The 16010-nt window shown below is 40.7% G+C and overlaps 1 protein-coding gene across 2 annotated transcripts in view; it reads right to left on the reverse strand.

Moving 5' to 3' along the window:
- The window catches only part of DENND2A (DENN domain containing 2A), a 72500-nt gene that overhangs the window by 7191 nt on the left and 49299 nt on the right, over positions 1-16010 (reverse strand). For both annotated transcript variants that reach the window (XM_087934957.1, XM_087934956.1), the window contains exons 12-16: positions 15705-15782; positions 14087-14227; positions 13344-13492; positions 5377-5554; positions 3677-3718 (exon numbers count right to left, since the gene is read on the reverse strand). In XM_087934957.1, the coding sequence (XP_087791083.1) occupies positions 3677-3718; positions 5377-5554; positions 13344-13492; positions 14087-14227; positions 15705-15782 (588 nt within the window). The remainder of the gene's footprint in view (positions 1-3676; positions 3719-5376; positions 5555-13343; positions 13493-14086; positions 14228-15704; positions 15783-16010) is intronic.

Here is a 16010-nt window from a genome sequence, read left to right on the forward strand (position 1 = left end):
AACTGGATGCTGAACTAGACAAGTTATTGAAGCAAGGGGTCATTGAACCAACAGACTTCGCCAAGTGGGAGACGCCCATCGTCACCCCCCTCAAGAAGGATGGCAGTCTGAGAATTTGCTCGGACTATAAAACCACAATCAACAAATTTTTACAAGTTAGTGCTTACCCAGTCCCTGTCATACAACATCTATTACACACTTTTGAACCCGGCAACATTTTCGCCAAGTTGGACATGTCTCAAGCGTATCAGCAGTTCCCTGTTGACAATCAAACAGCCGAACTGCAAACCATCGTCACCCACAGGGGTGCCTTCTGCTGCAAGCGTCTCCAATTTGGCGTAAGCGTTGCCCCGGGCATTTTCCAGTCCCTCATGGAGCGCATACTCCAGGGTCTCCCTGGCGTAGTGCCCTACTTCGACGACATTTTAATCTCGGCCAGGGACAGACCCCAACTTTTCCAGAGAGTTCGAGCAGCGTTAGATAGGTTTAGACAGCATGGGCTCAAATTAAAAAGGGAGAAATGTGCCATTGCCACTAGACAGGTAGACTTTCTGGGCTATAAAATTGACGCCTCAGGTATTCACCCCCTGGAGTCCAAAGTTAAGGCAATCCATGAAGCACCCACACCTACAACCAAAGCAGAGTTACAAGCCTTCTTGGGGTTATTGAACTTTTACGCATCATTCCTGCTCCATAAAGCTTCAGTAGCTGAGCCTCTCCACAGGCTCTTAGATAAAAACTCTCCTTGGCACTGGGGTCACAAGGAAGACACTGCTTTTCACGCAGTCAAATCGTTACTCACTTCTAACGCAGTACTTATTCAGTTTGACCCCCATCTTCCACTAGTGTTGGCAGCTGACGCATCCCCTTTCGGGATTGGAGCTGTTTTAAGCCACAGACTACCAAATGGCTACGAGGCACCAATCGCTTTCTTTTCTAGAACCCTCTCGTCAACAGAGCGAAACTATAGCCAGATAGACAAGGAGGCCTTAGCTGCCGTAGCAGCAGTTAAGAAATTTCATGTATTTCTGTTCGGCCACTCTTTCGAACTAGTCACGGACCATAAGCCTCTCCTGGGTCTCCTGGCCGGCGACAAACAAACCCCACAAGTGCTGTCCCCAAGAATGACAAGGTGGACCCTATTCTTGGCAGCCTATTCGTATAAACTCATACACCACCCAGGAAAAACCTTAAGCCATGCAGACGCTCTCAGCCGCTGCCCCCTGCCTACTCCAGCTGAAGATCCGGCCCCAGTCCATGCAATCTTTGAGGTCACCCAGCTCGACCTTCTGGTCACTGCCCTCGACATCGCCACCAAATCCAAAAAGGACAAAACGGTTGCCCAGGTACTGGACTGGGTGAGGAGGGGGTGGCCGGGCACGAGTATTTCTAACGAATTCACACCCTTTAAAATACGCCAACAAGAATTATCCAGTTTGCAGGGCTGTTTGCTGTGGGGCACCAGAGTGGTCATCCCGGCCCAACTGCGCACCCGAGTCTTGGAAGCACTTCACGAGGGCCACCCTGGCATCGTCAGGATGAAGGCGTTGGCACGCAGCTACGTGTGGTGGCCTGGCCTCGACGACGACATCAGCAAATGGGTAAGCTCGTGTCAATCCTGCCAGGAGTCTAGACCATCCCCTCCAATCACCACCCCCACAAAGTGGGAAAGCGCCAACGCACCCTGGTCCAGACTGCACATTGACTTAGCGGGTCCAATTCACGGCAGAATGTTCTTGGTGGTGGTGGACTCATACTCTAAGTGGATTGATGTGGCCCAACTATCCACCACCACCACTCAAGCCGTCACCAAGGTGTTGACCCACCTGTTCGTGACCCACGGGCTTCCAGACTCCATAGTTTCGGACAACGGCCCCCAGTTTGCCTCAACAGAGTTCAGCCGTTTCGCCGCAAACCTGGGCATCCGTCACATCTTCACAGCTCCCTTTCACCCCGCCAGCAACGGGTTGGCGGAGAGAGCCGTTAGAACCACAAAGGAAGCATTGGCCAGATTCGGAAATGAAGACTGGCACCATAGACTATCCCGTTTCTTGCTGGGTCAACACGCAACCCCGTGCACAGTCACTAATAAATCCCCGGCCGAACTACTGATGGGCAGACGCCTAAGAACCGTGTTAGATAGACTACACCCTAATTACTGCCCTGACTCACCCCTCGCTTCTTCAGCGGGGAGCAGAGGTTTTGTTTTGCAGGAGAACATCTTCGCGAGGAACTATGCAGGAGACCCACTGTGGATCCCTGGAGTGGTCATTGCCATCACCGGTCCCAGGTCATACAAAGTCCAGTTAGATGATGGTCGCATCTGGAGGAGACACCTGGACCAGCTTCGTAAGCACCTAGTCACTACACCCTGCACAGAACCATGGGCACAACCCAACACACAGGCACCAAGCCAGACCCCCTTCAACTTCGGCCCGGGAGATACTCCACCACCTCCACGTGTATCACTGAGCAAGGAGCCAGACAGAGACCACGCAGAGGGCATGTCACACGAACCAACTTACGAGGACACACCGTTGCCAGTCGGCTGTTCTACCCCCGTACCAACGCAGTCCGCTGAGCATGCCCGCGTTTCCTCACCAGTTCGACTATCTCTATCGGGCTCTGGACCAGTGGCCAACGCACCCGAGCTACGACGCTCAGAGCGCCAGCACAGACCTCCGGCTTATTTGAATGATTACTCATGTTCACATCTGGGGGGAAGGGGTGTTATGTCCCTGGGACTATCCACAGTCCCCACTCAGGTCCGCTCCAGTTGTGGGGGGCGTTACTGCCTCCCCATTGGCTGACCACCCCAGCAGCCGGCTATATAAGCAGGCTGCGGGGTTCGGTTAGTCGCTGGTTGTTGCGAGCCCGTTCCAGGCTGGCGAGCTCAATCAGCCCTTTATTGTTATTAATAAAGTATTTGTTGCTTGCAATGCCCTGGCTAAGTCTCTCCTTCCTCCGAACTTAACAGGGGGTGAGCTATTTTATATTTCCCACAATGCCCTAGGATACACCACATTCTAAAGAATTATAGGTAAGTTCAAAAACTAACTTCCAGTGTACAGTTGGGAAAAAGTATATACAGAACCAGAATATTCAACTCTGCTAGGGGCTTTGGGGGTTATCTGAAGTTGTTTCGGCTGATTCTGATGTGGAATTTTCTTTGTCTATTTTATAACTTTTATTTCTGAATTATTTTCCTGGGTTTCTAATACTACACTTACTGATCCAAAAAGAAAAGGAGAACACTCTTGAAAATATTCTCAAAGTACATGAATTCTGGCTGGAGAAAGTAGACATGTAGTCAATCTTTCTTTCTCTCTCAAAGCCAAAGGTCACCATTTCAATTATTTTCCTTTCTATACTTTCATTGGCAGCCAGTAACTCTGGCAGGCTTTAGGATGGTTTGAAGCTTCTGAAACTGCTGATCAGAAGAGACATCAGGATAAGACAATGTGCATGCAGACTGGGAAAAGCAATGCCACTTGCAAATTCTCAGCTTTTGTTTCTAATCTAGATTTCCCATGACTCTCTTTAGATCTTTCTTTGAATTAAGAAAGACAGGCTGTATCCAGTATCGGATGGCCTTCAGCAAGATTTCCCCATCCTTCCATTCTCCCCGAGCAAATTAAAAAGAAAAAGAAAACATTGAAAAATAAGTTATGCTTACCTGTCTAAGGAACCGGTTATTAACAAGGTCAACCACAAGGACCTGGCCACCAATAAATAGACATAAATAAGAGAGAGAGAGAGAGAACATTAGAGCAGAACAACTCTCTAAAAGTCTTGTATACAGAACTCAAAATCCCTCAAAAATTGTTGTGTAATTCTAGGTGGGAGAAAAGGAAATTCTTGAAGAATTCCCGTAAGTATCTTACAAGTAAATAGAAGGAAAATTGAATTTACTTTTTTGTCTCACGCCTTTGGGAGGAACATTCCCAATGGACCCGTTAAAGGACACCTTCAGCTTCGATCCATTTTTCTGCACTCCAGGGACAGAGGGAAGACGTAGACTGATGTTCTTGAGGGAAGGATTGTCTGCTTTGCAGCTTTCAGGAGAAAAAGGCTGCATCTCATCAATTTAATCCCATGAGCCACAAAAAGATATGAAACCCAGTTTGATCACAGGGTGGTTTTATGAATTTCACCACAAAACCACAGCCTGACAACTGAAACCCATGGAAGCTGTTCTTCACTTCTCCCTCTCCCTCTCTCCCTCCCTCCCACACAGAGAGGGAGAGGGGGGAGGGGAAGAGAGAGAGGAGAGAGTGGTGTTGGGGGGATATTTCTTTCAGGAATTTTCCCTGCCTGAGCTGCCACACAACAGACAGCAGCAATGGGCTGAATTAAAACGAGAGATAGCTGCTTGCATTTAAATGATAGAAGCATAGGACTGCCAATGTGTGTTTAATTTGGTTATTTGTTTTAAAAATGGATCTGTTGCTTCTCAAAGCAATCCCCACCCAAAGGCATCTCACGTAAACATTTTCAAAACAACACTGAAAAATCTACATTTCACCTTAGAACAAGAAGTTAAAGCAAGTCTAAATATGGGCTTTTTTTTAAAAAAAAAAAACAGCTTCATATAACCTTTAAAACCCCCTAGATTAAAAAAAAAAAAAAGACCAAAAGGGCTGGGAAAACAGAGAAGGCAGGCATTAGGGTAACTTCTTAAAGAAATAATTTCTACATATGTACCCCAATTTACTGTAGCCCAACCACTGCGCTCTATTTACTTCTGTAGGCAATTTTAATACATGTTTTAAATCAGTGTTTTTCAAACTTGGCAATGTTATGATGTGCAGATTTCAACTCCAGAATTCCTCAGCCAGTGTACTGGGAATTTGGGGAGTTGAGGTCACATCTTAACAATGTCAAGTTTGAAAAGCGTTGCTTTAAAAAGGTCTCCCTCTAAGTCACAATAATGTTTCCAGCTGAAAACACGCACCCCGCAGATTAGTATGTGGCTAGCAGTGGTGGGTTTCAAAAAGTTTTCCTACTGGTTCGGTGTGAGTGCATGCTTTGCGCATGCACAGCGTTTGCACCTCATCTTCTGCTGCAAGCCCTGTGTGTAAAACAGCTGATGCGTGGCAATCAGCTGTGCCACGCGAAGCAGCTGAGGTTGAAAAGCAGGAAATAAAAGTGAGTATAGAGCCGGGCCAGGTGGGAGGGCCCAGCAGCTGATTGTCGGAGTGAACTGGTTCAACACGGATGATTGTTGGAGCTACCAGTTAGGCTGACCAGGCCGAACCAGTAGAATACCACCACTGGTAGCTAGTAAGGTATTGAAATATCCCATATTGGACTTCCTGCATGCAACTTAAAAGCCAAATTGAGGTTTAACGCAACCATCAGCTCTTCTGATCTCACCTCTTCAACTGGCAACTCCTTGAGGCGGGGCAAGGAACTGGAGAGCAGGCCAATCAAAAAGGGGGTTGGCGAGCAGACAATGTCAATCATTGAAGGGGGAAGTACTGGGATGTAAGTGTGCTGCCAGGTAAAGGGGTAAAGAAGGGCCACTGTGGCATGGCAGCACTTGGACAAGGTGCTAGAAGAAGAAGAAAAATGAAAGAAGCAATCAAGATTCCTTGTAGTAGCTCTTCAAAGCATTTAAAATCATAAACACAACTGGCTTTCCGACAAGATAAAGTCTAATCCAAAAACTGACTTGTAAAAATCTTAGTCTGTTTATTGTGTTTATACTACAGTATTCTAGGTGGCTTGTTAAACAGTTTTTTTAGGGGAAAAAAAAGGCAAAATCATTTTCATTCACAGTAGCATACATACATGCATATTCAATTTTTTAAAATTGCAAATTGTTTTTACAATGCTTTTTCTTTGAAAGTAATATTTCTCTTAGGGACACTTTTGAAACATTTATCACTCCGATGTTTTTTAAAAATTAGCTTTCAAAATAATTGCATGCTAAAAGTTTTTTGCACACAAGTATCTACCCCTTTTTGGATCATAGAAAGAGACAATGCTGGCAGCTTTTGTTCAGTGCTAGTGTCTGCATTCTCATGAATGCTTCTAGGAATAGAAGGCCCAACAGAACCCTGGAATTCCATTGCATCCATACAACACACCTGATTAATTTAATCAGAAGTAGCTGAGTTCTTCCAGCAACCTACAGTGCAGACAAGATAATTTCTCAAAATAACATCCTGGGGTTCACATCTCAGTTTTAGGCCCATTTTTCCCCGAGTACAAGGATTCCTGGAAATACAGCATTAAATAAATGCTCAGTTTTCACACTGTTGCCTTTTACACGTGGCAAGGCATGGAGCTGACCCAAATTCCTAATACTTCTTCCTGCCAGCTAATGGAATTGCTATCAAAACCGAGTCTGCATTTCTGCTGAAATCAGCCATTTGTGGGAAGTTGGCATAAACAAAAAAAATCCCATGGAACCCTCTGACGTACATACAACTGGGAGCATTTTGGTATTAAAAAAAAACCCGTTGTGGGATCAGCTTCAAAGCCCATCTAGTTAACTTCTGAATCATTGTGGCATGGCAGGTGAGGCCAAAATGTACATGAGCAGGATCTTCTTCTCTTGCCACTCCTTAGAAGCTGTTTTCTCTATCTCTCCCTCTCTCTCTCTCTCTCTCTCTCTCTCTCTCTCTCTCTCTCTCACACACACACACACACACACACACACACACACACACACACGCACACACTTTTGATTCTGGAGTCAGAATCCAGTCATCTAAACCGATAGCCACTGACAACCAGCTCTTCCACTGATCTACCACAACCCATCATTTTTTCAAATTGCCCAGATTCTAAAACACCATGATTGTGCCAATACAAATCCTTCCTATTGATCAAATTGAAATACTGCTAATCAAAGGGGAATATAAGGAAAAGCATGGACTGTACAGCAAAGTTATAGAAACAGGAGCTGAAGTCCAATACATTTTAAATATATCTGGTTGAGAACAGTTGGCATAAAAAGAACTTTGCTGTTTCTATTTGGTACAATTCATCAGTGTGAAATTAAATAATGGAGCCTTGATGATGATGATGATTTTCATGATATTAAAAGAATCTTGTCAGCTGTCTTGTACTTTGAAAAAAATGCATTCAGAAAAATGAATAAATAGACAGACAGAGAACTAATGCCATCATGGCAGGCTTTCTAGATATGTTTGGATGCAGTTTGGATATGGGTGACATGCAGCCTATGCTCAAATAGAGCCCCCAGGTTATAGGAGAGACTTTGGGTCTTTCAGATTTTAGGAAAGGAACAGCCAGAAAACTGTCTTTTTGCAAAAGGAGAGTATGTGGTAATGCTATTTTCATAATCAAAACCAACAGTTTTAAAACCCCACCCTCCAAGATAGGCAAGAGGACAAGCCACTCATCACTGTGGGCTCGACATCTTCTAGAGCATCTGGAAGCTGCATATGTAACTCAAACAGAGCCATAACCTCATTCGGTTTATAAGCCAGGTCTTGAATGGATGGAGACGGGAGGAAGAGAAGGAGGAGGGAGATATACTGTGCTGCCTAAAGGAATCATATGGCCAGGAAACCACTTACAGCTGGCTTGAGTTAAGCACCATTAGAGAATGTATGCTGAGCAGGAGGGAAAAGGGGAAGGCTTGGTGAAGGAAGAATATTCCACGCCTGACAAGAATTTTTGCAGCTATGTGAGGGAAAACGAAAGAAAAGAAAGAGGAGGAAGAGGAGGAGGACCAAAGCGCTATCCGAAGCGCTATGCAGCAATTCTGGCTCACCAAGAATCTAAATAAATAAATAAATAAACAAACAAACAAACAAATATAAAATAAAATAAAATAAATAAAAATAAAATAAAATAAAATTAAATTAAATATAAAATAAAACAATTAATAAAGTTTCTATCCCTCATGGTTATAAAAACTAAAATTTCTATGGGATAGGTAGTGTTGAATTCTAAACTTATCCCTCCCCCCCACCCGTCCTTATCTTTCTGGTCTTAACTACACCACTTCTTCTCCATTCCAGAAACCTGCCACCAAAACAGCAAGTCTAACTTGCTTTATCACTCATGTGAATTGTTCATCTAATAATATTTATTTATTAAATTTCCATGCTGCAGTACAACTATTTTACACTTTTGGTTCTCTTGGGATCCTGCCACTGCAAGCTTTCAGAAGCTTGTTAAATATCTTTTTTTAAAAAAAAAACAAAAACTAAAAACTTTCAAATAATGCAATAAAAGATTAAATATCACAGCTGTATTAAAGCAATAATTTCAAATTGTTTTGTGGGATATATCCCCATCCAAGTTTATATATACGGTATAATTAATTAAAATATGGAATGACATTAAAACAAAACCAACCAAACCCTAAACAAGCTGCTGGCTTCTCTTTGTAAATGGCAGTAAAAACTTGTCATTTTCACTCCAGGAAAAAATAAATTCTAAAAAAGAAAAGAAAGAAAATAGAAAGGCATTTTGGCTTCCAGAGTTCTTTTGAATTACCAATTATTGGATTCTTCCTATCTCAATGATAAGCTTTGTGCAAAAGAGTTGAGCGGTTCAAATTAATGTAATAGTTTGGGTTTTTTTTTTAATGGAAACATGCACATCCAAGTTTTTTTTAGCTGACAAGATCAATTACTAGCGTTATTATGGGAAGGTGGGGGGGAGGGAGGAAGAAATAAGTTTTTTTTCCTTTTCCACTCTCAAGGTTCATAACAACAGAAAGGATTTTGAGAAGGGAAAGAAAAATAACTAGATATGCACTTTCTGCACGTAGCTTAAATTGGCATCTTTGTTCAGTTGTAGATGAGCTGTTAAAACTTTTTTTTCCTATTCTGCATGCCTTTTAAATAACTTCAAATGTATTCTCTTTGCTTCAAGGGAACTTTTTCCTATTGTTTTGCTTTGGTTGGTATCCTAGGTTTTCACATTGTTTTAAAGTTTTCTACTGTGAAGTTGCCTACAAAATGATCTTATTTGGATCAAAAGGCAACTCAGTAATTTATTTATGAATACATGTGCTTATTAAACCTGGTTTGGGCTTTGTTCAAAAATGCTCCACAACACGTACACTCAAGACTGGCCAAAGCCTCTTCCTTTCACAGAAAGCTACAGAAAGATGGAAGAAACCACATGTACCAAAACTGGCTCAAGACATTTTTCCAAAGTCAATGTTCTCCTTTCCATACTACTCCTCCCTTATAGTTAAAATAAACAACCAATAGAATTGGTTGCCAATTGAAAAGATCCTAAATCCACTACCCCAAATGTAAGCTCACTCCTGAGATGCCTAAAGTATATGTAGTTAGTAAATAGTTCTCTCAGTGAGCAAGTTAGACCTATATGAATATGACCGGCTGGAATAAGACTGTGATAAACCCAAACTCTCCTAAGTTTTTTAAAATCAGCATGTACACATTAAATACCTTCTGTTGAATGACTTGAAACATTCCAAACCATTGAACAATCTCAAACAGCTGCTTCAGTTCTGGTTTTTAACAAAGAAAGTGAGGGAAGAGGGAAACCAAATGAGAAACTACACAGAAATTAAATCTCCCTTCAGAAACATAAAATAATTCCCATTTTCCCAAGCAAACGTTATTGTTTATGTATTATACTTGAGGATTTCTCCTTCAGTCCAATTCCAAAACTGTGTAGCATAATACCATTTCACATTTATAAAAGAAGATGAAAATAAAACAAAATGCAGAGAAAGGATCCCTATGGCAAGTAGAATCTCTTTTATGATGATTCTGGAGTTATCCTACACTTTCTAAGGATGACCGCAGTTGCCAAATACGATACAGTCAAAGGAAAAAAAGATGAAAAATGCAGAGTGACAGGTTGCAAGAGAAAATGATTTCTCCACCCACTTAATAAAACATGTTTCCGACAAACTAAAGTAGTGACTATGATATCATCACTTGGTTCGTATCCAAGTAATAATGATCTGTATAATGGATGATGCAATTTGTATATACAGTATCAGAGTAAACATCTCCTCTTCTGAATTCCAGCTGGAACATGCAAATCTCCATGGCTCTATGAATATAATTCATCCTTTGATTGGCCTTCCAGTTTTTGCTTAAACTTCTCAATGTAGTAAGCTTAACAAAGCTTAATTTGTCAGAAGAAAAACTTGCAATAGAAATATTTCAATTCCAGCACAGAACATATTTTTAAATCTTTCACATGTTAAAAATCAAACATTCCAGTAAGAGAATTTGAGCATATTTTCAAATTTTAGAATCACATACATTAAGATTGAACTTTAATATTCTCCCTAAATAAATAAAATCAAGTTCAGGCCTCAAGTGTACATGTTTCCTTGGAATCACAGAAATAATAGTTCCATGGCTGTTAGTTTTCGTGATTGTGCCAAATGTTACACCTATTACTCAAGATCAAGAAAATCCACACAATTACTCTAACTAAAGCTGTATATACTTTACTTGTGCATACTTATTCATTTAAGCCAGGGCTGTCAAACTCCAGGCCTGTGGGCTGGATGCACTGGCCATGCCTACACCCATTTTAGTGAAGGGGAAAAAAATTCCGATATGTCACGTGATGCTACCGTGATGACGTGAGTTTGACACTCCGATGTAAGCAAAGTAACTGTTTTTAGCTAGAATGCTGCTGTTTTCACAAACTGAATAATCAAAGTAGCACATTTTCAACTTGCCTTTTAAAGCAGCTCTAACTTTTTTTTTGAGTTCACAAAAAAACTTGTGAAAAAAAAGCGGGAGCTCTATTGCAGAGTTACAATACTTGCGGGAGGTTTAAAGTACTTCCTTCAAATTGTTTTTGAAGTATATATAAAACCCAGATTCTAAACACATTATTTACAATTTTGAAAACACGTCTACTATTTTCTAATCTTAAGACACTTAAAAGCAGGGTAACCTGATACCTTTTAGGTATTTGGAACTTCAGCTCCCACAGACTTGACTATACAGGCAGCCCTTAATTTACAATCAAAATGTCTGTTGCTAAGCAAGACACTTGTTACGTGAATTTGCCCCATTTTATGACCTTTCTTGCCACAGTTATTAAGTAAATTGCTGCAGTTAAGGTTGCAAAAGGTGATCACATGGTCTTGGGGCACTGTAACCATCATAAATATGAGTTAATTGCATAGTGTCTGAATTTTGATTATGTGACCATGGGGATGTTGCAATGGTCAACACTGAAAAATGGGCATAAGTCACTTTTTTTCAGTACTGTTGTAACTTTGAATGGTCATTAAACGAATTGTTGTAAATCAAGGATTATCTATACTTTTCCACTAGCTAAGAGTTAAAATCCAAAATATCTAGAAGGCAGCAGACTGCCTGTCCTTCTATAATTGACTTATAATAGAGATAGTTCATTTATAATAAAAAATATTAAGACTTCAATTCATATTCAATGCAACAGATCTACTATATCCATTTGGTCTGTTCTTGTCTATTTTAAAAAACAACAACACAATGAATGAATGATATTTTTTTTGGGCACCATTCTTTCTCCTAGTCCCATAGATGCAGCGGGACTTACTGGGAATTGTGAAAACAGGCAGGCTGCTGAAAGTTGAATAAGCATCATTACTCATCTGTTAAATTTTGCCTTTTCTGGTTGGGAGGGAAAAACTTGCTCTCCTCATCCTCCAACTTTTAAAAAATGGATGAGGGCCAGGCACCAGCTGCAGAAAATCTTAAAGAGATCTGGGCCCCCTTTTTCCCAAGGTGTGGGAGGAAGAAGTTTTTGTCCAAATAATTGGTGAGTGAAAAACAAAGCCTATCTATTCAGGGGGATCAGAAGGTTTGCAAACTGCCTGCTCACAGAAGAATCCAAAACCTTATAGGCATAAGGACAAAGCACATGGCATAGGTCTGGCATTAAGGGGTATGCAAATATATAGGTACCCTGAGGCTTTGAGGCCAATAGATTTTGGTTGGCAAAATGCTGTTAGCCTTCCTAACCCTTTTAACTTTGCCATTTAAGCTTATTAAGGGCCCTAAAGCCACCTAAACCTTTGCTTATTTTCATTCAAAGCCCATTGTGAGCATATTTTAACTATTGCAGTGGATATAAGGCTACTAGTAACTAGGAAATTACAGTAAAGGTAGGGAGAGAATACTTCTGTGTTCTGTATAGCCATGCAGATTATGTACAGCTGACTGGGAACGAATCAAGAATCTGGTTATCTTTGAAGGGCTGAAAACTACAATAATCAGGCTTTAGAACAGAGAATTTTGATTTTGTTTTTTTAAAAAAGTGAAAGCTACTTTCTGCTTATTAACAGATTTCAGTACCATTTATATGTGTTTACTGCTTCAAAATGATGAGAACCCACTTTGAAATAGGGCAGAACACGTAAAACATACACTCCAATACTTTTAAAGTTACAAATACTTAAGTCGCACAAATCCTTAGAACAAAAAAAGATGGAAGAGCAATCCTGCAAACACTTCCGTTTAGCTGTTCAGCAGCTGCATCATCTTTATGAACTTTAAAAGTTCAAAATGATATCCATTCCAATGTAAACAACTTAATGAGGAAACACTCCTGTTCATCTTAAGTCCTTTTGTTATAAATAATATTAAACCATACATTTTAACACTTCCTGGACATGCATTCATCGTGAGTTCCCAAGAGCAACATTTTCCTCCAAATGAAACCAGTAGTATAATCAGATAAAATTAAGACATGGACTTCATGATTTTATGGTACAGGACATGCGGTGTATCTGACTTTAGAAAGCCAAGCCTTTTTGTTTATTCATCCAGGCAAAAGAGCAAGCATCTATAACAACATCTATGATCATCAGTCTAGGTCATAGCTAGAAGTTTTTAACCATGAAACAGAAAGAACACGGAGGCGCAGCTGCTCTTGTTGTCTCCATCCTCTGATATATTCTGCTATTCATATGGGCCTTTTTTTTGAGTTATTCAGCTCTGGAGTTCGTCCACAAAGCCCAGCTATCATTACATCTTGCACAAATTTGTCCCCAGGAATCTAGACTGACTGAAGCAGCCACTCCTCACTGTCCCAAAGCGATATCCATAGCTGGAGATAAACCAAGATGAGCCAGACACTCCTATTATTAAGGGATAACTGCATTTTTTTTACATGGAAAGCATTAACTTTTGAAGCCAACTTCAGTGGAAGCCAAGAAAGGAGAAATATACATCGCAGATGTCTCAGCTCCAGAACTGTAATTGTGCAGAAGATACATTTCTGCCTTTTGAACCTAGGAAAAGAGACACAACCACTACTCTAGGATTTAGGCAGCCGTTGAAAACTGGCTTTAAGGACAGATAGGTTGCATAATAGTTTGTCCACCAGGGAAGGCAGAGAAATAGAAGGTAGACGGTTACCTGAGTTTGTCTGCTATAAATATCACCCGTCTCTCCAACAGCAAAGAAGCAAAGACTCTGCTTAAGTGCCGGATGCTAAGTGAGGAGAACAAGGACTCAAAATCAACATGTTCAAGTCTTGAATCAAGTGGTCGACACAGCTCTATAACCTGAAACAAAGAATGCAGGAGATGTGCAAGATGTAAAATCAACTCAAAGTCAGTTCTGACCTGAGCAACCTATAAGCCCTATTATTAAATGTGTAAATAGGGAGACTAAGACTCTGAGAAAACCAATTGCAGGCTTTTCAGACCAATGGGCCACACTTGGAAATTTGTTTTGTAAATTTGCCTTATTGAAAAGCCTCTCCCTCATTTCATCTCTATGTTGAAATCTTCTCCCAGGAAGGTCACAAATGTGTTGATTCCTAATTATGATTGCTACATCCTCCAGTGAATGTCTCCTGCCCATTTACTTTGCCTTTGTTTCCTCTGTACAATCAGACTTGAAAGAAAAACACTACTTTCAATTTTTAAATGTGTCTGCAAGATTCAATTTGCTATGCAGCAAGCCTTTGTTCTTTTCTGGAAAAAAAATCTGCAGAAATCAATTAATCAAAGGACTCAAAGGAAAACATGTACATGGGAACTTGCAAGCACGCAAGTTTAGCTACTTTATCTACTTCCGAAGGGTGGATCGATCTAGATCGGTGGCTTTTGTCCTCAGCAGACTTCAACTTCCAGAATTCCCTAGCCAAACCTTACTTCTGTTCCAGAACCAGGCAGAAAGTTCTTGATGGAGATAGTCCGACCCAGGGCTGGAAAAGGGGCTTCCATGACACTCCTCATGAGTGGCTGGACCAAGGCAGGAGAGATGCCACGTCTTTTCTCAACCTCATCCAAGATCTGAAGGACAGAGAAGGAAGAAATAGAAGGGAAAAGACCATACTTCAGGGACCTACTCTTTTTGCTCCTCTTTTATTGTTGTCATATCATTGTTTGATGCCACACAAAAAAAATCAAGCATCAGAATCCCACTTTCATGGAACAGTTACTGGCGGGAAGGGTCCGTCTTTCATTTAGATGCCTAGCGCTGTTGTTGTGTTACTGCTGCTTGTTCAAGTGGATAGATGGCAGGTAGGTATAGGAAAGACAATATTATGCATTTCTGTTTAGAAAATGTACCCTCAGGCAATATGTCCCCTTCCCAAACTGCTATTGAAACTTATTTAGCTATCTAAGGGAAGTAACGAGCAGGTCTGGGAGCCATTTTAAAAATTGGAAATTGTACAAATAAAAAATGAGGAGATTATGATCTCTATCTCTCAGACAATACTTTTCTGATCCAAACTGCCTCTCTTTTCTAGGTCAGGAGTCTCTAACCTTGACAACTTTAAACCTGGCGGACTTCAACTCCCAGAATTCCCCAGCCAGCTGGCTGGGGAATTCTGGGAGTTGAAGTCCACCAGGCTTAAAGTTGCTAAGGTTGGAGCCACCTGCTCTAAGTGACTATTTTCTTTCTTTCTTTGTTTTTCTTTTTTTAATTTAATTTTTATTGCATCTTCCACCAATACAAACCATATTCACAGTTTCCACAGCAGTTTGACATCTACACACATTATTATTTTATAGTTTCTACAATATTTTATACATATCAACCAATAACTATTATCTCTATGTATAATAATTTATCTATTTGTACTGTATATTTACATATCTATGTACTATTCTTTTAAGGTCTTGTCTAGTTAATCTTTACTTCTTGTTTCTTAGCTCTATTTTCTAACCATTTGTACCATTTATGCCAAATTGAGTAATAATTGGAATCCTCCTTTTCTTTCATTTTTAGGGTAAGCATGTCCATTTCCGCATATTCTATAATTTTTCGTAGGACTAAGTTTTCTGTTGGAATAGTAGGTCTTTTCCACATTTGTGCATATGCTATCCTGGCTGCTATCGGTAAAAGTAAAATAATGTATTTTATCTTTTTTGAATAGTGATCTCCAATTATTCCAAATAAGAAGAGTTCTGGTTTGGGTTCTTTCTTTTTTTAAAAAAAAAAAAAAACCAAACCTGAACACGGAAGGAAATCCTAATCACATATCTCTTGTAGTATTTACTTTTCTGTGGCAAAAGAAGAAAAATGCATTTAACATGCTCCAAAGCAGAAACAACTGGCCCTTTTTAAAAGCACCTGGGTGATATTCTTATCTGACAACAGCAAACAACTGTACTGAATTATCAGTCGGGATCAGGCTTTTCACCCTTGGTTTGAGTCGAACTTCCAGTGGTCAGTATGGACCGGAACTGGCCAGAGAAGGATTTCCTTCTTCCCCCATCCCTACTCACTTTGGGGACCGTTTGCATGGTCCTTCTCCCTCACCTTTGAGAAGAGGTTGAAACACCCCAAGCGGCTCACAATGCAGTAAACTTCCGGAAGACGTTTCCCTTTCCCACTGGGCTTTCAAGAGAGACAGACACAACACAGATATACATAAATAGACAGTGATGAACAAGAAGAAACCAAAATCACGGTAACTTTCTATTCCATGCACAAAGCAGTTCTTCCAGTCTAACGTATTACCACAGATAGTCCTCAATTTAGGACCACAACTGAGCCCAAAATTTCCATTGCTGCCGTTGTTAAGTGAGTCATGCCTCATTTTATGACTTTTTAAAACTACAGTGC

The sequence above is a fragment of the Pseudonaja textilis genome, chromosome 5 (assembly GCF_049901715.1).
Source record: "Pseudonaja textilis isolate UNSWEBS1 chromosome 5, rPseTex1.2, whole genome shotgun sequence".
In the NCBI taxonomy this organism is placed as follows: domain Eukaryota; kingdom Metazoa; phylum Chordata; class Lepidosauria; order Squamata; family Elapidae; genus Pseudonaja; species Pseudonaja textilis.